The 27,793-nt window shown below is 40.0% G+C and overlaps 1 protein-coding gene across 1 annotated transcript in view; it reads right to left on the reverse strand.

Annotated features, from left to right (window-relative positions):
• reln (reelin) overlaps positions 1 to 27,793 on the reverse strand; it is a 376,800-nt gene that overhangs the window by 59,411 nt on the left and 289,596 nt on the right. Inside the window, 9 exon segments of the mRNA XM_055173428.2 lie at positions 1,544 to 1,767; positions 1,844 to 2,070; positions 3,249 to 3,351; positions 3,509 to 3,677; positions 20,574 to 20,756; positions 21,722 to 21,806; positions 22,208 to 22,385; positions 22,473 to 22,613; positions 27,011 to 27,284. Coding sequence (XP_055029403.2) covers positions 1,544 to 1,767; positions 1,844 to 2,070; positions 3,249 to 3,351; positions 3,509 to 3,677; positions 20,574 to 20,756; positions 21,722 to 21,806; positions 22,208 to 22,385; positions 22,473 to 22,613; positions 27,011 to 27,284 — 1,584 coding nt within the window.

Consider the following 27,793-nt stretch of genomic DNA (forward strand, 5'->3'; position numbering starts at 1 on the left):
GTGTTCCTATCAGTAACCAGAAGATGCCACTGAGACTTTGAAATGTATCACCTGTCTATGGAGCTAGAAGAGTCTCAATAAAGATAAATGCCCACACTACATTCACATATGCACACACAGGATTCATAAATACACACAGGATACACAAATGCACACAAAATTCAGAAATGCACACATAAGTAGAACATAAAGTGTTTAGCTAGTTATCTCCTTGTTATGAGATGTTGTTTAATTGTTAATGTTAACCGGTTTAATTGTGCAAGCTAGGGAGCTAGGATAGCACGACTGCATTCTATAATATTTTATAATACACGATTATCTGTATTTGATGTCCAAACATACGTCCGAAACGCACAAAAATAAGCACAAATGGATAGTTGTAATTGAGGCTATTGGCGATTATAACAAGGAGATAACTAGCTAAACACTTTAAGTTCTGCATACCGCTCCTCTGTGGTTGCCAGAAGCAATGTTGAGGTCTCAACCAACCAATTGACAGACAGAACTCCACCGCGCTAACGTTAGCTCACGCCCGCACCACGTGCATATCACGCTGTGTAAACTTCTTCTTCTTCGGTTTTATTGGCGATTGGCAAACCAGCTTAAAGGTAATGTGATTGGCTTATAAGTAAAAAATCCCCCACGTGGGGTGCGTTCTTGTGATTGGCTAAAACAAGGGAGATATCTGATTGGTTGCAGATCATTCCCTGTTTAAAAAAAGGCATTTGTGTGTCGAGCCAAGTCAGGGGAGTCTCAAAATTCACACACAAATACAGTAAATGCAGTAAGTCCACAGACCAAAAACAGCCTGCAAATCAAGATATATTTGCGTGTGCATCAGAAATACATTTCTGAATCTTGTCCTGTGCATTTGTGAATCTTGAGTGCATTTGTAAATGTTGTTTGCATTTCTGAATTGGTTGTGTATTTATGAATTTTGTGTGCATTTATGAATTTTGTGTGCATTTGTGAATCTTCTGTGCTTCTTAAATTTTGTGTGTGCATTTGTGAATTTTGTGTGCATTTGTGTATCCTGCGTGTGTAATTATGAATCCTGTGTGTGCATATGTGAATGTAGTGTGTGCATTTATCTTTATTGAGACTCTTCTAGCTCCATACCTGTCTTCTTTATTTTCTGCTTTGAGAAGTTTTAGTAAATACATTTGCATTTGGGATAGTCCACCTTTACCCAAAATAGCTATGGCCACACCAATTAAGACTTGAAAACTGCAGCCTCAAAGCAATGACTAATTAAAAACTCAAAGCAATGATTATGCAGGTGCAGGTTCCTTGTTTCCTGAAGTGTTTCTGGTTGAAACTACAAGCTGGGAGAAGAAATATCACTTTTAGTTTACATTGCAGCCCTAAGCAGTGATTTCCTCTTTGGTATTGATAGTGATGTTAGATAGACATTTCACCAGAATCAAAACTTGTTGTATGAGTAATTGTATATTGTATAAGTCATTAATATTTTGCTGAAAAAAGGAGAAATTTTGTGTACTTTTAAAATCAACATATCTATTTGTGTAAATAATATATTTACCTTCAAAATCCTCCTTCAGGAAATCTGGATTTGGCATATCTGGGACAGAGCAGTCAGCTCCAGAGTAACCCGGATCACAGTTACAGTGAGTACCCCGAACACATGTACCATGGCCATGACACATGTTCTGGCACTGAGGGCCAATATAAATGCTGTCCAGAGCCCAGGTAGGTGGGATCATGCCACCAGAATAAAATCCCTGGTACCAGCGGAACCTCACTGAGCTGTGAATTGCATTGACACATAATTAGAAACAAATCCAAAAATATCCTCAATAAAAAAAAAAGAGTTTTCACTCACCCACACAATCGCAGCTTGCCAAAGTGGATAACTTCTCTCTTCCAGCCCTGAGTGGTACCTGGGTAGTAGATGCTGGCAGGGTGGAGCTCAGTAGAACAAAGAGAGCTAAGCCTTGGTCCCCCGGCACACAGAGGAACTAACAGATGCCACGTGGCTCCGAAGTCTCTTGAAAACTCCAGATGAACAGGGTTTAGGGAGGAGCTGTCAGTTGTGCATCCCACATTAATCTACAAACAACATAAAATTCTGTAGAAATCTGATCCAGCATTTAAAAGTAAATAGTGCAATCAAATTACCCATAAAAGAAAAATAAGGAATCACTTTTTATTTTCAAGTTTTATGGTTTATATGTCCAGTCCAGTTTCAAAACATATGAGTATATGCTGATAAATAATGGGAAACGTTGTTTTGTAGGTACATTGCTCATTAATGCTTCAGCTCTGTATAGTTTGTCTGTTCTGAATGTGCTGCTGCTCAGCTCACTCTAATACATTTATTATTTGTTTACAGTGATTAAGTGTAATCAAAGACCATTTTACATTTACATCCCGCCATAAATGCATGCACGATTATGCCATCTGGACACGGAGAGATTAACCACTTCTCCTGGCCTGACTGTAGCTGGGAGAGACTCTGCTCTGCTGTGCAAGGACTAGACCGCCTGTGAGTGCTGTGGGACAGGGGTGGAGCCCACGAAAGTAGCGGCAGCTGTTCATTGAGAAGAGTGAACGTCACGTTAAAAGTCTCCAATGACGTCAGAGAAAGTCGCTAGATTTTTCGCTAGTCGCTTTTTTGAAAATAGGTCGCTGAAGGGGTCTGAAAAGTCCAAAGTCGCCAAGTTGGCAATACTGTGCCCATGTAGTTGCGGTTAATACAGATCAGAAGTGGTAATTACCCAGCAAGCAAAAAAATGAGACGTTGAAATGACAGCTAACTATAGACCCAATTTAGTCCGGCTATGAGTAATCCACTTCTACCCTAAATAACCTTGAATTTGGTTACATGCCATGTTTGCCAAAATACCTTGAAGATGTATGAGATTCCAACATGTAGGCAAAGTCATCAGGTGTTCAGATGTTTGTTTTTATTTGTTTTAAACGTATATGTATTGTCTATTCTTGGGCTATGGTAGACGTCTATTAGACTTTCACTGACAGCCCAAATTTAGCCTTGTTTTAGCACAAATTGCTTGCTGGGCAGTAATGAGTAACACAACTGTTTTGTTAAATTCTGTAATTAGTGAGTAATTTAAATACAATGTGAATGATGTAATTCGTAATTAATCACTTTTTTATTAACTTACCCAACATTAATAACCACATAATCAATGTAATTAAAACCTGAGTGTGTAATAATGTAATAGTGTGTCATGTGATGTGTACACTTCCATCATGCAAAGCTATACCTCAAACTGAATGACAGTGTTCTCGTTTACATCAATATCTCTGGTGGTAATAGAGTGTTCACCCAGTTCGCTGGACATAAACACCATTGCAGAGTCATCTTCCCTGGAAACATCGAGATAAGGAACGTAAAGCTAAACACAGTAAACTTACAAAGAAAAACTACAGAGCTGTTACATGATCCCATTGCAAGAACAATGGGTTGTGAAATGTGTCCAGCAGTTTGAACAATCTATGAGCTGAATACTAAGGAGAAACTTACAGGCCCTATCTCTGGTATGGACAGTAGAATCCAATGTTGCCTCCAGGATAAAACAGCCAGTTTCCCACCTCAGCCCCACTCTCAAAACTCTCAAATATAAATGGTAAGGTATTAGCCCTGTTTCCATCTATGATTAGGTTATCAATGACCCACACTTCTTCCTTTTTACCTGTGAAATTGAGAAATAAACACACAACAAGACTATTATCAGTCTTAAGAGCATGACTTGGAACCTTTACAAACTGAAACCTGTTGAAATGTTGTAAGGCACTTTGGATAAAAGCATCTGCTAACAGCATGTAAGTTTCATACTGTAAATGTAAACCTAAATGTTAAGATTGAGATATCAATCCTTTTTGTTTTGTTTTTTTAAATATCTGCACAACCAAGCACCTAAAGGGGGCGTGCACACCAAAGCTTTTACGCCCGCAGCCGGCTTCTAAAGTTGAAAAATATTTAACTTTGGGCAAAAAGCTCAGCTCGTCAATGTCAGTTCTCACACGACCGTCCAATTAGAGTGGAGGAGGGGCGGGACAAATATCATAACAACCGACGGTGCATCGACCAATGACTGATAAACTAAGAGGTGTCACAGCACAGAAGTATCACAGCAACCAAAGCGCTCAGCTGAAGAAAGCTGACGGTCAACTGAAAAAACAGCTGGCATTCTGCGTCCTCCAGGGGTTTTCTGCCACGTTTAAAAGCTTTGGTGTGCACAGCCTCTTACTTCTTCTATTTCTATACTAGTTTGTGTTCATAGCCCAAATAGCTGGTCCTACTTTATGGAATAAGCTCCCAATGTCTGTTAGAGCTGCACCTTCTCTACCAGTTTTCAAACACTTGCTAAAAACACTTATTAAGCCCTATTTGGACAGGATTAGTTTCACTGGAGGACCTCTGAGAAAATCGTGCTTCTCAGAGGTCCTCTGTGTTTTTAATCCCGTCCGAATCGGCCATGTCTGTGCTTTTCTATGACGACCTCCATAAGAATTCCAGAGCAATTTACCTACTGTTTTTTGCCGAACTCAGAGCAGGGGCGTGTCTAGAGGGGGGGCATGGGGTGGCACCGCCCCCCCTTGGAATATGATTGCCCCCCCCCCTGGTGCCCCCCCTCCAATCTCATTGGGCCAGCTAGATTTACTGTCAACCTGAAAATGCCCACCGCACCATTGGACCAGAGAGCTGTCAATCACTGTTTGATTTGAGACTCGCGCGAACGCGAAGACAAAGCGAGCACAATAGTTGCGTGTTTTTAAAACAGGAGGAAAGAGACACCATGACACTCACCACACCATTGGACCAGTTGTCAGACACCCACCACACCATTGGACCAGTTGTCAATCACTGTTTGATTTGAGACTCGCGCGAACGCGAAGACGAAGCGAGGACAGTAGTTGCGCGTTTTTAAAACAGGAGGAAAGAGACACCACGACACCCACCGCACAATTGGACGAGTTGTCAATCACTGTTTGATTTGAGACTCGTGCAAACGAGAAGAAGGAGGGCGCCCCGCCACAGACTCAACACTGGCACAAATCAAATAGATTTTCCATGATTACCATTTACATTTTATTTTACTATTTAAAACGGCTTCATGTGCTTTTGCAAGCGCTCAGCAGCGCCTCTCTCTCTCTCTCGCGTGCACGCTTGCTTTCTCACTGCTGCGTGCGGAACCTCGACAGTTCCTCTCTGACACTGAGTGAAGGAGTTAAAAGTTGGCGGTGTTTTCCACCTTGGTTCCTCCGTTGTCTTTTCACGTAAAAGTTAACAGTCAACAGATGTTACTGACAGAGAAGACGGTTGATCGAGTATTATGACTTAACGAAAGGTTAGTGTTTTCCCACATACACACCAGTTCTCTGTGCACGAGCTCTCTCTCCCCCCCCCTATGGTGCGGTATGCGCGCGCACGCTTAGTATTCTCTGATATTTTTGAATTTGCGCTGAATTGTCTGCGCTATACGTGATCTACAATAAAACTATCACTCGCATTTAAAATTAAAAGCGCTCATAAACACCATCAGATGAGAAGAGCAACCCTGCATGAGACACACAGGTAATCTGAAATCACCTCGTATCAGCTCTTCAATGTAAATTGTATCAGACAATGTCGCATTTAAATTAGGATTTTAGCAGTATAAAGTAACAGCTGGTTGGATTAAACACGAGGTGTTATTGGGTCGTATTTAGTCACTAGCTTAAACTCTTTCTTGCTGTCTGACAACAGAACAGATAATATGTAAAAAAAAATAGCATTCAGTTGTGTTAAAATACAATATAGGCTAATAAACAATGAAAGTCAGATCAGACAGAGTAGAAAAATAAATTTTTAAGTAGGCTAATATTTTCCCAAAATCCTGATATGTCAGAATGTTAACTAATACCAGCTACACGCAATGTACTACTTAAAGGAACAGTTCACTTAATTTAAATGGTCATATACCTAAACTTGTTTCAAACCTGTATGAGCTTCTTTCTTCTGCTGAACACAAAAAAGAAAAGAGTTAAGAATGTCGGTAACCAAAATCAGTTGATGGATCCCATTGACTTCATATGTAGGAACAAAATAACATGCAGTCAATGGGGTTCATCAACTTTCTGGCTACTAAGATTCTCTTCAAAATATTTTATTTTGTGTTCAGCCGAAGAAAAACTCATACAGGTTTGAAATAACTCTAGGATGAGTAAATTATGACAATTTATTTAAAGTGAACTATTCTGGAACAGAACTGTTGTTAAATCCATGCAAAATACAAAAAATTAATACCATCTATATTAGAACATGTGGCATTGCACAAGATTTTGGGAACCATGCTTAATATTTTCTAAACCAGTATTTATTTTCATTTGAATTTTTTGATTGGCCCCCCCTGACTGGTTCTTGGTCCCCCCTGTGCCCCCCCATTTATAAAATCCTGGAATTGCCCCTGACTCAGAGGTCCTCTGAGAAATGTAATCCCGTCCGGATGCAAATGTCTGTGTTTGCCCACAATATCTTTTGAAAACATGGTTCATTTCATGTTTTGGACAATGTGATCTGCCGTAAGGTCTTACTAACGCATGTATATTGTATTTCCTGAGTCCCATTGATTCGGAAATGGAAGTTTTTTCCCATTCGGCGAAATAAAATAATTAAATCAAGATGAGCTGAATATCAAACACTGGTAAGACCATTGTAATATCAGTAATGTTATAAGGTAAGAAGCTCTGTTCAAACTTGTTCAACTCCGGAATGGTAATGTTAATTAATAAAGATAATAAATTGTTACTAATCATTATTTCTTCATTTCTTTGGGTTTATTATAAGCAGACAGTTATATAAAACACGTAGGATAACGCTACTTTAGTAGGATTTGTATATTTTATTTTGTTAAAATTAAATTAATAAATTACATGTTCTGTAATAATTTTACATTTAAAGCAAAATATTAAACATTACATACACGAGTATCCAGAGCATATGATCTTCTGCAACGCCCAAACATATGAAACAGACACTCCCATCTCTGGAATAGCCTTAGAATTTTAATCTGTCCGAATCGGTACATAAAATCACAAACGTCCTAGGGGACACATTGAAACTCCAACGTCGTTTGAAAAACTAATCCCGTCCGAATAGTGCTTTAATCTCAGGACATACATAGCCGGGAATATGTTATACAATAGCACTATTAGGAAGCTGAACTTTAACTCTTTCACCGCCATTGACGAGATATCTCGTCAATTAAGAGAAAACGCTTCCCCGCCAATGACGAGATTTTCCGTCTTTCCGCAATACCGCTATTATCCACCAGGTTCCGCAACTTATACAACCCAGAAGTAGCACCTCACGTGAAAGAGAAAGAACTCCGTGTACGTTTTAAAGATTGCTCTGCATCTGATCTCTATCAAAAGTCCTTCACAAAAATGGAATTATCTCAGCTTTTTTCTCAAAATTGGGTGTTTTTGAAGAAACGTACCCATGTTTGAAAGGTGATTACAAGAGAACTAATGAAGGTAAGATGAAACGTTTTTTTTTTTTTTTTGAATGCAGAGGGTCTGTTCTTTCATCTGATATATTGTTTGTTTATATATTTAAAGAAGAACATTTTCTGGAAGGCATTAAACTTTTGTGAAAATCATGAAAAATGCTGGTGTTGGCTGCCAACTTTTTTTTAAAACGCTGGCGGGGAAAGAGTTAATGTTTAATGTGTGTTTATGAATGAAAAGACATTGAATTACAGAATATCTCTGTTCTTAAATTTGTTTTATGTAGACATCACCAGCAGAAAAGTGTCTGTGCTGCAAGAGGCTACACCGGCTACCCATCCAAACAACAAGAAGTTTTTTTGACAATAAGTGTTGATAAGTAGCTCATTTAAAGTAGGGATATCGGAAATCGGCCCGATCATGTGGTTTCAGACTCGATCGGAATCAGACATTACCTTCTGATCAGGACTCGGATACATATTAATTCGGGCTGCAACAAACGACTCGATTAAATCGATAAAAATCGATTACTAAAAGAGTTGCCAACGAATTTCATAATCGATTCGTTGTGTCGCGCGACGCAGAGACGTTTTATTATTTAAAAAAAGACAAACTTTAGTTAAGCGTGGAGCGAAGTGAACACACTCGGTCTCTCTCGTCTCGTGCACTGTTGCTTGCAGCATTCTGGGCTTCATAGACAGGGCGGAGCAAAGATTAAAAAAACGACCGGAGGTAGAGGAAAACCACATGTCAGTGTTTTACTCCTCCCAAACGTAAGCGCGTCACCTGGAAGTTAGCCGGCAAAGAGGTAAACAATCAAAGACAACACGCTCTGCTTTATGGAGCGACGACATCGGGTAAAAAAACTTTCTAGAAACAATAAAAAAGTCAGATGACAAACTCCAATGATATTAAACAAAGAAATCAAACTTTGAGAGAGAGTTTTGGGGAATGCTTTTCCTCGTCATGGACCACGTTAAATCATCGCACCGTCACTCTGCTGTGTTGACAAAAAGGTCAGATAAAGGCGTGTCTATTTAGTGGCTCACTAGCGCTCCCGTTTGTCTAAAATGTGGGGTTTCTTTTACCTACAGTACCCAAATTGGTCAGTAGCAACATGAAATAGTCCACTGATATTTACCCAATTGATGCACGTGCCCACTTTGCGTCGTTTTCTCGGAAGCACCGTGTAGCGGTAAAAAAACGTGTGAGGGCCCGCCATCGCTGCTTGCAGATATATTTATTATTATTATTAGGGCCCGAGCACCGAGGAGCAGGCCAGAATGGCCTGCACCGAAAGGTGCGAAGCCCTATTGGTTTTGCTCGAATTTATTTATTTTTAGGGCCCGAGCACCGAGGAGCAGGCCAGAATGGCCTGCACCGAAAGGTGCGAAGCCCTATTGTTTTTGCTCTGATTATTATTTTTATTATTATTATTATTATTTTTTTTTCAACACTTTTGGACTTTTTGAGTGCCTTAACATACTCCAAAACTCTTGAAATTTGGCACAGACGTCAGAGTCGTCCGTCATCGCAGAAATCCAAAGGCTGGAACACGGGCGTGGCACGGGGGCTCTGTAGCGCCCCCTGTAATTCAAAAACAAACATTGGGGCACAGATCGGGCAAAAATGTACGCACATGTACGAGAGTTGGTACACGTATAGATCTCATCGACCCGAACAACTTTCGCCCTCTAACATTTAAGCTCCGCCCAACAGGAAGTCAGCTATTTTGGATTGTTTAAAAAATGCATGCGGTGAACTTTTGAATACTCCTTCTAGTGGATTAATGGGATTGACACCAAACGTGGTGATCATGATGTCGAGACATTGTACTTGCTAAATTGCGAAGGGATTTTTGATATCTCGAACGGTTCTGCCATGGCGAAGCGACAAAGTCATGGCGAAATCAGAGAAACAGGAAGTGTCTAATATCTAAGGCAAAAAATGTCTTATTGTGATGACATGCAGGGTGTTTGTTCGTCTGAAGATTCCGATCGCATCGATGTGCCTATTGTGAGTCTCGGGTATAGCGCCACCACCAGGCGCCAGGAAGTGTGTCAGTCACGAAGCTGGATTTTTTTGACAGTTCCATGCAATGTTCTTTTAAATACTCCTTCTAGGATTTTCATGCGATTGACACGAGAAGTGGTCAACATGATGCAGAGGCATAGTAGATGATAAATTGCGAAGGGATTTTTGATATCTTGAACGCTGTTCCGATAGCAACGCGTCAAACTTTACTTTCATTTTAAAGGCATATTGAAGCCTTACAGTTGCATGCAGTGAACTTTTAAATACTCCTTCTAGAATATTCATGCGATTGACTCCAAAAGTGGTCAACATGATGCAGAGACATTGTAGATGCTAAATTGCGAAGGAATTTTTGACATCTCGAACGCTGTTGCCATGGCAACGCTTCAAACTTTACTTTAATTTCAGGCATATTTAAGGCTCTTGGCGTGCTTAGATTAACTTTAAATTTGCACACACATCAGAGTTGTCGGCTGTTAAGTGTTGACAAAAAGGTCAGATAAAGGCGTGTCTATTTAGTGGCTCACTAGCGCCCCCGTTTATCTAAATGTGGGGTTTCTTTTACCTACAGTACCCAAATTGGTCAGTAGCAACATGAAATAGTCCACTGATATTTACCCACTTGATGCACATGCCCACTTTGCGTCGTTTTCTCGGAGGCACCGTGTAGCGGTAAAAAAACGTGCGAGGGCCCGCCATCGCTGCTTGCAGCTATATTTTTATTTTTATTTTTTTAACACTTTTGGGCATTTTGGGTGCCTTAACATACATGAAAACTCTTGAAATTTGGCACAGACATCAGAGTCGTCCGTCATTGAGAACGGGCAAAGGCTGGAACACGGGCGTGGCACGGGGGCTCTGTAGCGCCCCCTGTAATGCCAAAAAAAAAACATTGACGCACAGATCGGGCAAACATGTACGCACATGTACGAGAGTTGGTACGCATATAGATCTCATCGACCCGAACAACTTTCGCCCTCTAACATTTAAGCTCCGCTCCACAGGAAGTCAGCTATTTTGGATTGTTTAAAATATGCATGCATTGAACTTTTAAATACTCCTCCTAGATGATGCATGCGATTGACACCAAAAGTGGAGAACATGATGTCGAGACATTGGACTTGCTAAATTGCGAAGGGATTTTTGATATCTCGAACGGTTCTGCCATGGCGAGCCGACAAATTTATGGTGAAATCAGAGAAACAGGAAGTGTCTAATATCTAAGGTAAAAAATGTCTTATTGTGATGCCATGCGGGGTGTTTGTTCGTCTGAAGATTCCGATCGCATCGATGTGCCTATTGTGACTCACGGGTATAGCGCCACCACCAGGCGCCAGGAAGTGTGTCAGTCATGAACTTTTAAATACCTCTCCTGGGGAATTCATACGATTGACACCAATCGTGGTGAACATGATGCTGAGACATTGGACCTGCTAAATTGCGAAGGGATTTTTGATATCTCGAACGGTGTTGCCATGGCGAGGTGACAAATTCATGGCGAATTAAGAGAAACAGGAAGTGTCTAATATCTAAAGCAAAAAATGTCTCATTGGGATGAAACGCAGTGTGTATGTTCGGTCAAGGATTCCGATTGCACCGATGTGCCCATTGTGAGTCTCGGGTAAAGCGCCACCAACAGGCACCAGGAAGTGTGGCAGTCACAAAAGGTGAATTTTTTAACAGTTCCATGCGATGTTCTTTTAAATACTCCTTCTAGGATTTTCATGCAATTGACACCAAAAGTGGTCAACATGATGCTGAGGCATTGTAGATGATAAATTGCGAAGGGATTTTTGATATCTCGAATGCTGCTCCCATGGCAACACGTCAAACTTTACTTTCATTTTCAGGCATATTTAAGCACTTGGCATACACTTTGGGTGCCTTAACATGCTCGAAAACACCGGAATTTGGCACAGATCTCAAAGTTGTCAGCCATTAGGACCAACGCTGGAACACGGGCGTGGCAGTAGGGCTCTGTAGCGCCCCCTGTAATGCAAAAAAAAAAATATGGTGCACAAATCGGGCAAACATGTACGCACATGTACAAGAGTTGGTACGTTTATAGATCCCATCAACCCGAACAACTTTCACAATAAAACCTATTAGCTCCGCCCAACAGGAAGTCGGCCATTTTGGATGGTTTGAAAAAATGCATACGGTGAACTTTTGAATACTGCTTCTAGGGGATTCATGGGAATGACACCAAACGTGGTGATCATAATGCCGAGACATTGGACTTGCTAAATTGCGAAGGGAGTTTTGATATCTCGAACGGTTCTGCCATGGCTCTGTAGCGCCCCCTGTAATTCAAAAACAAACAGTAGTGCACAGATCGGGCAAAAATGTACGCACAAGTACGAAAGTTGGTACACATATAGATCTCATCAACCCGAACAACTTTCACACTCTAACCTATTAGCTCCGCCCAACAGGAAGTCGGCTATTTTGGATTGTTTAAAAAATGCATGCGGTGAACTTTTAAATACTCCTTCTAGAGGATTAATGGGATTGACACCAAACGTGGTGATCATGATGTCAAGACATTGGATTTGCTAAATTGCGAAGGAATTTTTGATATCTCGAACGGTTCTGCCATGGCGAGGCGACAAAGTCATGGCGAATTTAGAGAAACAGGAAGTGTCTAATATCTAAGCAAAAAAATGTCTTATTGGGATGCCATGCGAGGTGTTTGTTCGTCTGAAGATTCCGATCGCATCAATGTGCCTATTGTGACTCCCGGGTATAGCGCCACCACCAGGCGCCAGGAAGTGTTTCAGTCATGAACTTTTAAATACTTCTCCTAGGGAATTCATACGATTGACACCAATCGTGGTAAACATGACGCTGAGACATTGGACTTGCTAAATTGCGAAGGGATTTTTGATATCTCGAACGGTGTTGCCATGGCGAAGCGACAAATTTATGGCGAATTCAGAGAAACAGGAAGTGTCTAATATCTAAAGCAAAAAATGTCTTATTGAGATGAAACGCAGTGTGTATGTTCGGCCAAGGATTTCGATCGCATCGATGTGCCTATTGTGAGTCTTGGGTGTAGCGCCACCAACAGGCACCAGGAAGTGTGGCAGTCACAAAAGGTGGAATTTTTGACAGTTCCATGCGATGTTCTTTTAAATACTCCTCCTAGGATTTTCAGGCGATTTACACCAAAAGTGGTCAACATGATGCTGAGGCATTGTAGATGATAAATTGTGAAGGGATTTTTGATATCTCGAATGCTGCTCCCATGGCAACACGTCAAACTTTACTTTCATTTTCAGGCATATTTAAGCACTTGGCATGCACTTTGGGTGCCTTAAGATGCTCGAAAACAACGGAAATTTGGCACAGACCTCAAAGTCGTCGGCCATTAGGACCGGGCAAATGCTGGAACAGGGGCGTGGCAGTAGGGCTCTGTAGCGCCCCCTGTAATGCAAAAAAAATTGGTGCACAAATCGGGCAAACATGTACGTACATGTACGAGAGATGGTACGTATATAGATCCCATCCACCTGAACAACTTTCACAATCAAACCTATTAGCTCCGCCCCACAGGAAGTCGGCCATTTTGGATGGTTTTTCAAAAATGCATACGGTGAACTTTTGAATACTCCTTCTAGGGGTTTCATGGGATTGACACCAAAACGTGGTGATCATGATGCCGAGACATTGTACTTGCTAAATTGCGAAGGGATTTTTGATATCTCGAACGGTTCTGCCATTGAGAGGCGACAAATTCATGGCCAAATCAGAGAAACAGGAAGTGTCTAATATCTAAGGTAAAAAATGTCTTATTGTGATGACATACGGGGTGTTTGTTCATCTGAAGATTCTGATTGCATCGATGTGCCTATTGTGAGTCTCGGGTATAGCGCCACCACCAGGCGCCAGGAAGTATGTCAGTCACAAAGGTGGATTTTTTTGACAGTTACATGCAATGTTCTTTTAAATACTCCTCCTAGAAAAATCATGCAATTGACACCAAAAGTGGTCAATATGATGCCAAGGCATAGTAGATGATAAATTGCGAAGGGTTTTTTGATTACTTGAACACTGTTACCATGGCAACGCGTCAAACTTTACTTTAATTTTAAAGGCATATTGAAGCCTTACAGTTGCATGCAGTGAACTTTTTAATACTCCTTCTAGAATATTCATGCGATTGACTCAAGAAGTTGTCAACATGATGCTGAAACATTGTAGATGATAAATTGCGAAGGGATTTTTGATATCTCGAACGCTGTTCCCATTTCAATGCCCCAACCTTTCCTTTTATTTCAGGCATATTTAGGGCTCTTGGCGTGCTTAGATTAACCTAAAAGTTGGCACACACATCAGAGTTGTCGACTGTTAAGTGTGCACAAAAAGGTCCGACATAGGCGTGTCTCTTAAGTGGCTCACTAGCGCCCTCGTTTGTCTAAAATGTGGGGTTTCTTTTACTTACAGTCCCCAAAAGGGTCAGGAACAACATAAAATAGTCCACCGATATTTACCCACTTGATGCACTTGCCCACCGTGCATCATTTTCTCGGTGGCACCGTGTCGCTTTAAAAAAAACGTGCGCGGGCCCGCCTTTGCTGCTTCCAGCTATTTTTCGGGCCCGAGCACCGAGGAGCAGGCCAGAATGGCCGGCACCGAAAGGTGCGAAGCCCTATTGTTTTTGCTCGAATTTATTATTATTTTTTTATTATTTTTTTTATTTATTTTTTTTAACACTTTTGGGCATTTTGGGTGCCTTAACATACTCGAAAACTCTTGAAATTTGGCACAGACGTTAGAGTCGTCCGTCATTGCGAACAGACAAAGGCTGGAACACGGGCGTGGCACGGGGGCTCTGTAGCGCCCCCTGTAATGCAAAAACAAACAGTAGTGCGCAGATCGGGCAAACATGTATGCACATTTACGAAAGTTGGTACACATATAGATCTCATCGACCCGAACAACTTTCGCCCTCTAACATTTTAGCTCCGCCCAACAGGAAGTCCGCCATTTTGGATTGTTTAAAAAATACATGCGGTGAACTTTTGAATACTCCTAGGGGATTCAAGCAAATGACACCAAACGTGGTGATCATGATGTCAAGACATTGGACTTGCTAAATTGCGAAGATATTTTTGATATCTTGAACGGTGTTGCAATGGCAAAGCGGCAAAGTCATGGCGAAATCAGAGAAACAGAAAGTTTCTAATATCTAAGGCAAAAAATGTCTTATAGTGATGACACGTGGGGTGTTTGTTCGTCTGAAGATTCCGATCGCATCGATGTGCCTATTGTAAGTCTCGGGTATAGCGCCACCACCAGGCGCCAGGAAGTTTTGCAGTCACAAAGGTTGATTTTTTGACAGTTCCATGTGATGTTCTTTTAAATACTCCTCCTAGAATGTTTATGCGATTGACACCACAAGTGGTCAACATGATGCTGAGACATAGTAGATGCTAAATTGCGAAGGAATTTTTGACATCTCGAACGCTGTTGCCATGGCAACGCTTCAAACTTTACTTTAATTTCAGGCATGTTTAAGGCTCTTTGCGTGCTTAGATTAACTTTAAATTTGGCACACACATGAGAGTTGTCGGCTGTTAAGTGTTGACAAAAATGTCTGATAAAGGCGTGTCTATTTAGTGGCTCACTAGCGCCCCCGTTTGTCTAAAATGTGGGGTTTCTTTTACCTACAGTACCCAAATTGGTCAGTAGCAACATGAAATAGTCCACTGATATTTACCCACTTGATGCACGTGCCCACTTTGCATCGTTTTCTCGGAGGCACCGTGTAGCGGTAAAAAAACGTCAGAGGGCCCGCCATTGCTGCTTGCAGCTATATTTTTTATTATTATTATTTTTATTTTTTTTAACACTTTTGGACTTTTTGGGTGTCTTAACATACTTGAAAACTCTTGAAATTTGGCACAGACATCAGAGTCGTCCGTCATCGCAGAAATCCAAAGGCTGGAACACGGGCGTGGCACGGGGGCTCTGTAGCGCCCCCTGTAATGCAAAAAAAAAACATTGATGCACAGATCAGGCAAAAATGTACGCACATGTACGAGAGTTGGTACACATATAGATCTCATCGACCCGAACAACTTTCGCCCTCTAACATTTAAGCTCCGCCCAACAGGAAGTCGGCCATTTTGGATTGTTTAAAAAATACATGCAGTGAACTTTTAAATACTCCTCCTAGGGGATTCATGGGATTGACACCAAAAGTGGTCAACATGATGCTGAGGCATTGTAGATGATAAATTGCGAAGGGATTTTTGATATCTCGAATGCTGCTCCCATGGCAACACGTCAAACTTTACTTTCATTTTCAGGCATATTTAAGCACTTGGCATGCACTTTGGGTGCCTTAAGATGCTCGAAAACAACGGAAATTTGGCACAGACCTCTAAGTCGTCGGCCATTAGGACCGGGCAAATGCTGGAACAGGGGCGTGGCAGTAGGGCTCTGTAGCGCCCCCTGTAATGCAAAAAAAATATTGGTGCACAAATCGGGCAAACATGTACGTACATGTACGAGAGATGGTACGTATATAGATCCCCTCGACCTGAACAACTTTCACAATCAAACCTATTAGCTCCGCCCCACAGGAAGTCGGCCATTTTGGATGGTTTTTCAAAAATGCATACGGTGAACTTTTGAATACTCCTTCTAGGGGTTTCATGGGATTGACACCAAAACGTGGTGATCATGATGCCGAGACATTGTACTTGCTAAATTGCGAAGGTATTTTTGATATCTCGAACGGTTCTGCCATGGCGAGGCGACAAATTCATGGCCAAATCAGAGAAACAGGAAGTGTCTAATATCTAAGGTAAAAAATGTCTTATTGTGATGACATACGGGGTGTTTGTTCATCTGAAGATTCTGATTGCATCGATGTGCCTATTGTGAGTCTCGGGTATAGCGCCACCACCAGGCGCCAGGAAGTGTTGCAGTCACAAAGATTGATTTTTTTTTGACAGTTCCATGTGATATTCTTTTAAATACTCCTCCTAGAATGTTTATGTGATTGACAACAAAAGTGGTCAACATTATGCTGAGACATTGTAGATGCTAAATTGCGAAGGGATTTTTGACATCTCGAACGCTGTTGCCATGGCAACGCTTCAAACTTTACTTTAATTTCAGGCATATTTAAGGCTCTTGGCGTGCTTAGATTAACTTTAAATTTGGCACACACATCAGAGTTAAGTGTTGACAAAAAGGTCAGATAAAAGGCGTGTCTAATTAGTGGCTCACTAACGCCCCCGTTTGTCTAAAATGTGGGGTTTCTTTTACCTACAGTACCCAAATTGGTCAGTAGCAACATGAAATAGTCCACTGATATTTACCCGCTTGATGCACGTGCCCACTTTGCGTCGTTTTCTCGGAGGCACCGTGTATCGGTTAAAAAACTTGCGAGGGCCCGCCATCGCTGCTTGCAGCTATATTTATAAAAAAAATATTATTTTTTAACACTTTTGGGCATTTCAGGTGCCTTAACATATTCAAAAACTCTTGAAATTTGGCACAGACGTCAGAGTCGTCCGTCATTGCGAACGGGCAAAGGCTGGAACACGGGCGTGGCACGGGGGCTCTGTAGCACCCCCTGTAATGCAAAAAAAAATGTATGCACAGATCGTGCAAACATGTACGCACATGTACGAGAGTTGGTACGCATATAGATCTCATTGACCCAAACAACTTTCGCCCTCTAACATGTAAGCTCCGCCCAACAGGAAGTCGGCTATTTTGGATTGTTTAAAAATGCATGCGGTGAACTTTTAAATACTCCTCCTAGGGGATTCATGCGAATAACACCAAACGTGGTGATCATGATGTGGAGACATTGTACTTGCTAAATTGCTAAGGGATTTTTGATATCTCGAACGGTTCTGCCATGGCATGGCGACAAAATTGTGGTGAAATCAGAGAAACAAGAAGTGTCTAATATCTAAGGCAAAAAATGTCTTATTGTAATGACACACGGGGTGTTTGTTCGTCTAAAGATTGCGATCACATCGATGTGCCTATTGTGACTCCCGGGTATAGCGCCACCACCAGGCGCCAGGAAGTATGTCAGTCACAAGGCTGGATTTTTTTACAGTTCCATGCGATGTTCTTTTAAATACTCCTTCTAGGATTTTCATGCGATTGACACGAGAAGTGGTCAACTTGATGCCGAGACATTGTAGATGAAAAATTGCGAAGGGATTTTTGATATCTTAAACGCTGTTACCATGGCAACGCGTCAAACTTTACTTTCATTTTAAAGGCATATTTAAGCCTCTCAGTTGCATGCAGTGAACTTTTAAATACTCCTTCTAGAATAATCATGCAATTGACACCAAACATGGTGATCATGATGCCAAGACATTGTAGATGATAAATTGCGAAGGAATTTTTTATTTCTCAAACAGTGTTCCCATGGCAACGTGTCAAACTTTACTTTCATTTTAAAGGCATATTTAAGCCTTACAGTTGCATGCAGTGAACTTTTAAATACTCCTTCTAGGGATTTAATGCGATTGACACCAGAAGTGGTCAACATGATGCTGAGACATTGTAGATGATAAATTGCGAAGGGATTTTGATATCTCGAACGCTGTTCCCATGGCAACGCCCCAAACTTTACTTTTATTTCAGGCATATTTAGGGCTCTTGGCATGCTTAGATTAACCTAAAAATTGGCACACACATCAGAGTTGTCGGCTGTTAAGTGTTGACAAACAGGTCAGATATAGGCGTGTCTATTTAGTGGCTCACTAGCGCCCCCGTTTATCTAAAATGTGGGGTTTCTTTTACCTACAGTACCTAAATGGGTCAGTAGCAACATGAAATAGTCCACTGATATTTACCCACTAGATGCACGTGCCCACCGTGCATCGTTTTCTCGGAGGCACTGTGAAGCGGTTAAAAACCGTGCGAGGGCCTGCCATAGCTGCTTGCAGCTATTTTTTCATTTTAAAGTTCTTTTATAGCACTTGGTCATCTTAAGCTGTTTTTAAATGTGGTGTTTAAATGAACCTCGCACTTACTACAATGATGGTAATAATGTAATGAGTAAGATTCAAGTGAACTTGAGAGAAAAAGAGAGAGAGAGAGAGAGAGAGAGAGAGAGAGTGAGTGTGTATGTGTGTGTGTGTGTGTGTGTGTGTCTTGTCTGTAAATGCTTGTTTGGTTACTTACCTTTACGCAACTGTTAACTAAAACAAGTATGTATGTATTTAGTTGATGTAAAGATTGTTCTATTACACATACTCATATACTATCTTTTTGATCCTATTAAGAGAGGCTTCTTGATGGGAAATGCATCATTAAAAAAAGTCTATATATTTGGCAGATGTAAGGCATACATGTGTATTTTTTGTGTTAGTCCATTTTTATTTTATTTTATTATTATTGTAACAGCTCAGGGATGTTCAAGGAGCAGCATGTTTGTGCAATTTCCAAAGATTTTAGTTCTGTTTTTGAATAAGGGGTTGGAAATGAATGTTTTTCTAGTTTTTTGGTTTTTATCTGATTCATCGATTAAAGGAATAGTCTACCCTTTTGCCATATTAAACTGTTATTACCTCAAATTAAACGAATTAATACATATCTATGTTTTTTCAATACGTGCACTGTACAGTGTGTTGTGAATGTGTTAGCATTTAGCCTAGACCCATTCATTCCTATGATACCAAACAAGGAAGCCACCAAACACTTCCATGTATTCCCTATTTAAAGACTGTTACATGAGGAGTTATACCAGTAAGTATGGTGCCACAAAATAAAACTTTTTTTTGGTACCATAGGAATGAATGGGGCTAGGCTAAATGCTAACACATTCACAACGCGCTGTACAGTGCACGCATTGAAAAAAGATAGGTATGTATTGATTCGTCTAGGTTGAGGTAATAACATAGTTTAAAATGGCAAAAGGGTAGACTATTCCTTTAATCGATAAAATAATCGACAGATTAATTGATTATTAAAATAACCGTTAGTTGCAGCCCTAGTTTAAATTGGGCCAGGACCGCCCAGGGCTAAGCCCCCGGCACACATACTGAAGGTCTCACTCTGCTCCACTCCAGTGTACGCGCTTGCGCTGGTGCGTGTGAACTGACGTGAAATGAATGATGACGTGTTTTCATTCATAGGCTTCACACACTCATGCATGCGTTGCACCCACGACAAAACCGGGTGTTTACCGCTCATTTAAACGATTGCGTTTTTGTCACTATGTGCTCAGTTAATCTACATCAGTACGCAGCTCCGTGTCTCACTCAGAACCTCAAGAACGCGCATTCGCGCAGGAGGATCACATTACACATTGTAGAGATGAGAGATAGAGAGAGAGGTAAGAATGGCTAATTTATAATTTTTAAGAATGGCTAATTTATAAGACATAGCCTATTGCTGAATCAGTATGTTGTTTTTCTCGTTAATTGAGTCTTTTTGGGTAGCCTATCTTATGCCTAGAATTAGTCAAGGAGCTTGAGTCTAATAACTTCCTTCAAAGTTTGATCAATTGTACATAATGACATGTGCACCAAATGCATATAGGGTTTCAGACTCATAGATTTGCATAATTTAAAGTTCAGGTTTTAAAGTTTGGGTCAACCTGTGGCACAGCTTTAAAGCTGAAACTTATACATTCCTATCAGAGGTCCAAAATGTCATTGAAACACCCCAGTGGCTTTGCTGTCATCAGGATAAAACATGTTACCCCTCGAACCCTCCCCCCTAACAGAGCATCCCCACAAAAAAAACCCAATTTAACCCCTGAACATATACTATATTCTCATTATTTTTTAACACATCAATATTTATACGCTGGCACAGAGTTAGACCCTTTTGAAACAGCAATGCGTGCCGCATGACATAAGGAACATCCTGGATCTGTTTTTCGCTCTTCTTTATTCTTTTTCAATGTATTAGAGAAGTAGCAGATCGGGACTCGGTATCGGCAGATACTCAAAATCAAATGACTCGGACTCTAACTCGAGGACAAAAAAACCTGATTGGGACATCCCTAATTTAAAGCATATGCTTGTAGCTTTATTTCGTGTCTGTGTGTTTATGTGAGTTTGTCGTACCGCTGTTGTAAGGCTGCCAGAGTCTAAATCGTGTAGCATTTGTCTGTGCACTCTGGGGTAAAGCTGTGTGAACAAACAGTGTGTTGGTGGAAGTGGGAAAGTAAAACTCATCCATGAGTAGCCAGCTGATTCCTCCATTTACTGAATACTGCAGCAACACAGAGTGAGAACGCTCAGGTACTCCTGCACACAAAATACAGAGAAACCAGAACAGTCAGCCAGTAACTTGTAAACAGAAATAGAAACAGCACTCGTACGACAGTAACGACTAAACACAAATAGAAACGCTGATCATACAACAATAACATAAACAGAAATTAAAACGCTGTTCAGTCCGGTTCCAATACACTGTTACACATGCGCTTTCTCTTTTAGCTGTTTACTTTCTCTTAAGACCTAACTGGTCGTGTTCATGAGGAATTTTGACGCATATGTATTTAAGGCCAATAAAGCGGAAAAATGCTCACAAGCTTAATGAGCAGCGGTCGCGCTGTAATTATATTAGTACAAATATTACTCTTCCGTCAAACAAAGTAGTTTCTCAAAATGAAGTGTGGCTGCAACAGAGCGCAGTTCTCAAGCAACACACACACAACAATGAAAATATGATTAAAGACTGTAGTGTGTATTTTCATAAATAAACAATTATCTAATTTATACATTAACATTTATATCGTGCAACTTTTGAAATGGATCAAACAAGCTTGTACACATGCTAAACTCTTTCCCCGTCAGCGTTTAAAAAAAAGTTGCCATCCAGTTTTAGTTTAATGGCTTCCAGAAAAATTATCTTCTTTAAATAAACATAAAATGAGAGAACAGACACTCCACTTTCAAACAAACAAACAACAAAACAATGTTTCATCCTACCTTCATTTGTTCTCTTATCACCTCTCAAATTTTCAGCTAAAGCGAAGATAATTCCATTTTTGTAAAGAACTTTTGTAAGAGAACAGATTCCGAGCCACGATCAGAACTTTACATGGTGTTTTTAGTGTTGAGTGAATGTGTCAGTGTTTAAGTTGGGTAAGGCCTTAACAAATTAAAATGCGCTAATGTCATGTTTCTACGCCAGTAACGTGTTAACAGAATCATAAATGACGTTGATACCTCAGTAACACATACAACAAGCTGGAAGCCAGACTCACCCTTTGTTATGAACTTAAATGTAAATTGGATGTACATTGTGTAAGTGCAGTCTAAGTCTGTTGAAATCAGCATACGCAGTCCCTCCTGTCAAAAAAAAAAATGACATACTCAAGAGTCAAGAAATAAAAACAAAATGTATACTTACAAGATATTTACAAAAATTTTAATTATTGAGCTAATGTTCATGTAGTACACTTTGTAGAGCATGCATTAGTGGCACAAAGATCATTGGTTTGAACCTATGGAACACATAGTAACAAAAATGTATAGCTTGAATGCACTGCAAGTCACTTTGAACCAAAGCGTCTTGCAAATGTGTGAATGTAAATTATATAAGAAAACGTTCTACAATTGAATATTAATTTGTTTATAAGGTAAACATAATTATGTCATTGCAGATGTGTCTTTAACGTAATGTTTTGATTCATGACAGTTTGTTTTCAGAAAGAGTAAACGGTCAGATACTGGTTTTCTGGGATACTCACCCCTTTAAAGATGAGTGCTGATCCTGATTTTAGAGGCTCTCCGCTCAGCGTGCCCCTCTCTGCCCCGTACACTTCAGGCCAGATTTCCGGCTTTAAGTTCTCATTGAAATCTTCCTTTAGAACAGATGGCAGAGGAACTAGAGGCACACAATGAGCACCGCCATAACCCTCGTCACAACTGAACAAGAGAAAGCACAACATTAACATTGATTGTGCAGAAACAAGCCAGCGAACACATCTGAGTGTATGAAGTGTAGAAGCTCACATGCAGTGTCCGTTGTCACACAGCCCATGTCCTGAGCACATCCACGGGCAGCCAGGGGTTAGTAGCACATTGTCCAGAGCCCAACCGTCTGCTCCAGGGGCAAACTGAGGTTGAATCCAGCGAAACCTTGTTCTGGGTGAGCTACAGATTTGAACAAAAAATTTAAATCTTACTATATAACCTTTGTGGACATTGAAAAAGCATTTAATTCAGTGGACTAGACCACACTCTGGAGACTCCTGAGACACTATGGAGTGGCAGACAAAATTGTCAGAATGATTAAAGTGATGTATGATGGTTTTGAAGCCAGCATCATACATGATGGAATAACAACACAAGGATTTGAGGTTAAGACTTTGGTAAAACAAGGCTGCCTGCTAAGCCCACTGCTGTTTTGTGAGAAGACAGGAATCCAATGGACAATAACCGTACAGCTAGAGGACATAGAATTTGCAGACAACCTGTGCTTACTAAGCCACAAAGTAGAGACAGATAAGATAGAAAGTAAACATCTTGAAGAGAAGTGCAAAATGGCATAAAAAGCCAGGAGATCACCTGAAATCTGTCAGTATTCAGAGAGAAACCCTGCACCCTATCAGTACTAATTGAAATCAGCTGCTTTAGTCCTAATTGATAGCCTATAAATGCTTCTCATTACCCAGGAGGCACACAGGAAAGACTTCATGATGGGTAAAAGCAAAGAACTCTCTCAAGATCTTTGTAATCTTATCAAGCATTTTAATGGGAATGGTTATAGGCGCATTTCCAGAATCCTGAATGTTCCTGTGAGCACTGTGGGGGCCATTATCCGGAAATGGAAAGAGCATCACTTCACCATAAACTTGCCACAATCAGGTGCTCCACATAAGATCGCTGTCCAAGGAGTCCAAAGATAATCAGGAGAGTTCTCCAAGAACCACTCTTGCAGAACTTCAGGAAGACCTTGCATCAACAGGTACTGTTTTTTTTTTCAAAGAAAACTATAAGCAATGCGCTGAACCGCCATGGCATCCATGCATGCTCACCACGCAAGACTCCATTGCTGAACAAAAAGCATGTTGAAGCTCTGTGAAAGTTTGTGAAAGCGCATTTGGAGAAGCCTGTGGATTATTGGGAGACAATAGTATTGTCAGATGAAAGCAAAATTGAATTTTTTGGCAGTCATTCTACACACCATGTTTGGAGAAGAAATGACACTGCCTTTCCTTTTTAATTGTGGCTATGTGAATTTACAGGAACATACAGAATAGATGAAAGATGTTTTTATTGCATGGCAAAACACACTAGAAAAGTGGTGGGAAAGTTGTCTGGCACTTGCTGAATATTGAAGAAAAAGTTTGTTACAGCCCTGTAGCATCTTACATTTCTACCTTGTACAGTTCAACGTTCCCAGAGTAAAAATGGAACATTGCACCGCAACATTGCCACAATATGTGTTTGTTGGGACCATGCAAATATCATACTACCTGACTCATTTACTGAGGTATACTGTATGTATTAAAGCAACATGGTAAAACTCAGAGATGTTTTTTTACTTTTACTTCTTACATTTATACCCAAATATCTGTACTCATTACTTTAGTTTCAATCTGTATTTTAAAAATAAATCAGGTCAGGAGATTTGTCGAGTTCCCATATGCAATCTCTCTCTCCTGCGCAGTTTTAAGCACCACACACATCTCCGAGATTGTGTTAACATGCATGACTTGTAAGCAGCTCATGTTAACTAAAGTTTTGTTAACACAATAAGCCTATATCATGCACATACTGTACTGTACTTAATAATCCATTGATAATAGTGACACTACAGGCGGATACAGTATTTTTTTCTAATAATAATCTTAATTACCACATGCAAATTAGGCGTTAACAAACTAAAATGCGCTAATGTAATGTGCATATATTTGACAAAGCACCTGCAGGTGAATAAGATAAACAAAATAACTAAAGGATATCACCACAGAACTTTCCCAATTAATGCATTTTTCTATAAAATGTTATGTTTAAATATACAGATGAGCATGTTTTGTTTAAGTTAGAAGAAAACTTTTACAAATACAGTACAAACAGATAAAGGGTAGTAGGCTTAAAACAAACACCATCTAACTGTGTATTTTATTAGACTAAACAAGACATGGAACATTAACAAAAAACATCTCAAAACGTAATGAAAAAAGTATCCTTCGTAACCTTTAGTTAATGCCCTGCTGAAAAAAACAATAAAACCATTACAGAAAATTCGAATGGTTTTATTGGGAATTTTATTGGTTCTAATGGAATATGGCCCAAAGCACACTACTGTGTAGTGGTTTTAATGGTAAAAGCTAATGTTTCCTATTGGTATTTCAATGGAAAGCATTAAAATTTTATTTAATGGTTTTATTGTTGTTTTTTTCAGAAGGATGCTAAAGAAGACCATGGTCTCTGCTGATTATTTTGTAGAAATCTATTGAGTATGAAACAATTTCATGAGTGTAAGGGACCGTTCGGTATTTAATGAAGGGGCCACCGGAGGAAAATAGGGGAGGGTCATGTCTTTTTTCTTTGTTGAGGGGAGGGTCATCCAACTTTTTTTTAGTCCATGGGGAGGGTCACTCAACTTTTGCATTCATGAAAACAAAAAAAATTCAAAGTGGTTTGTTCAGTGCATATTTTCTATGTAGCTCCATGTAGCTCCCTCAGTCCCCCCCTCCATCGCTAGCAAATGGTCTGACCCAACAAAAATCGCACCATCCCCAACCCATGATGCACAATGATAATATTATTAAACTTTGAATAGAATTACACTGAAAAAATATTTTAAATACATGCAAAATAAATACTTCATATGTCAGATGACCCATGTACAACAAATGAGCTGGTAAAAAAGTTGCTCTAGAAAAAGTTTGAAAACTATTGAGAAGCAGTAGCGAATGTGTGTAGGCGATTTGAAATTGTGCAAACGGCAACATTTTCAAGGCATTTGAGAAGGCAGGAGTGGATGCAAACTCCCAAATTTACGCTCGTCTGAGAAATGGGTGGAGCGTGTGTTAAGGCTGGCAACCTTCCCCTGCCACGGACTCCATGATAAGTGATTAAGATTAGATTTTTTTTTTCGATCTGAAAGGCAGCTGTTTCTGCTACTTTTACATAAAAATGCTCACTACTGCTCAAAACTGTTTTCTCTGAGAACTGTGTTCTCAAACAGAAGGCTGCATCCTTCGTAGGTCGCATATGCATGCTGCATACGTCAACAAGCCTGGTTTATTTCAGTTAACTGAGCATTGCATTTTGCAGGTTATACGCATATTACAACAATTTATGATTAATTAAGTATAATAGTAACCTTTATAGTTGATAATATTCTGAAATAAGTCTTTATAGCGTATGCAAGCTGTAAATGCGAGGATGCAGCCCTCCGTTTGAGAAACGGCCAATCAGAAATCCTGGCATTATCAGCAGCAGAGCAGCTGGGGGAATGCTGTGAGCAAACCTAAAAATTAGTAATTATTTTTTATATTCTTTCATAGACAAAGGCTATACAAGAAATACATTACAATGTTTTTAAATCTAATTGTGATTATTTTGTGAACACTAGTTAACGTGAGCTGAGTAGTAACTGCAGGAAGTTTGGCTTTATATTGTGTTTCCACAACAAGTCATAGTTGTAAAAACATAGACTTATGAACATCTTTGCCAAGCGCGAACCAGTACTGAAATCAATAAATTATCGGGGAGGTTCATGCATTTTTTCACAATAATTTTGGAGTGTCACAGGAAATTTATGGCAGGCGAAAGAAGGGTCATGTCTTTTTTGTGAACTGATCTCAAAACTCCTCCGGCGGCCCCTCAAATAAATAACAAACAGTCCCTAAGGGAATTAAAATAAATTATTAAGGAAGTCAGAGTTGTCTTAATATATTTAGCATTTTCTATGAACTATGAGAGGTGCTCTTTGCCACAGACAAGAGATGATAAATAATTACCTCAGGTTTAAAGGTAAGAGGTGAGAGTAGCAAGCTGCTTTGAAAGCTGAAATCTTTTTGTATTAATGTATAAATTATGTGAGGTCCAGTTACCAGCGTGACACTAAAATGGATAGTATAATGGTTACAATTACTTAAAGTAAATGAGTATGGGCTCTCACATGTACTTAATTTTTGACAGAAATGCAAAATAATATACAAAAGTATATAATCAGGGGTGTATAAAGACCTTTTTATGTTCATGTTTCTACAGAAGCCCTTAACGGAGAAACTTTTTTAAGTTGTCTCCGATGATGACATGTTTTTCCGGTGGTTTGCTACCGTAGCTTCTTTATGCCTTGCTTGCAAAAGCAAGGGGTGTGCAGTGGACTGAGTCGTTGGTTGCAATTCGCAACCTCACCACTAGTAAAAAAGTGCAGTCAGTACTTTGACTTTTACCAGAGTATCTGTACTTCTACTTAAAGTAAGAATGTGTGTACTTTTTTCCATCTCTGGTAATACTATCACTGCACCATGACAGTATACCACAAGAGTATGTCTTAGAAAAATTGTCTTAGTAAAATGCATACGTACATGGCGGCACTTGGAAGATAGGCAGTGACCCTCCTCCAGTGCAGATACTGAGGTGCACTGTACACAGATCTTTGTGAGTATCCAGAGCAGCCAATGGCTGGCGGCACACATTCAGGTGTAATGAGGGTCCAGTGTCGACCGCTGTCCGTGGAGAACTCTAAATGAACACCATGGGCTGAAGACACAGCCTTACTGCAGCCCATACTCAGATCAAACTGAAGGAACGAAGAGCCGGACACCTCGAAATCCCAACTCTCAGCATAACGTGGCCTCTCTGGTGGAAGACAGAGAATTTTAAACAATAATTGGCAAATCATATACTGTAAATCATTTAAATCACTTTAAAGTGATAGATGATGTTCAATAAAACTGTAGAGTTTGAGAACTCAATTTAATACAAATATATTCAATATAATTAATAACATAAATGAGATTTTATTTACAAATGATTCAACTAAATGCATGTTTGAAATTTATATCTTGTCTTACAGCAGCTAGGAAATTTTTGTTTGTTTGTTTTGTTTCTGTAGAAGGTTCGCATTTGTTACAACTAAGCTAGTAAAGTATTTCAAAGAAAAATTTGTCAAATCAAAGTCACCCGGCTGAACACCCTGTTCTGTGATAATTTATCTGTAATCCCTTACTATTACCATGGTGCTGTTGAATGCTTTATTGAGAAATGTTCCACGGGTATTGATTATTTAGACCAAAAATAATCCTAAAATTATATGAACATGCAGTTTTTGTTACATAAGGGATACATTATCCCTTTTGAAAACAAAA

Source organism: Misgurnus anguillicaudatus, chromosome 15 (assembly GCF_027580225.2).
Source record: "Misgurnus anguillicaudatus chromosome 15, ASM2758022v2, whole genome shotgun sequence".
Taxonomy (NCBI): Eukaryota; Metazoa; Chordata; class Actinopteri; order Cypriniformes; family Cobitidae; genus Misgurnus; species Misgurnus anguillicaudatus.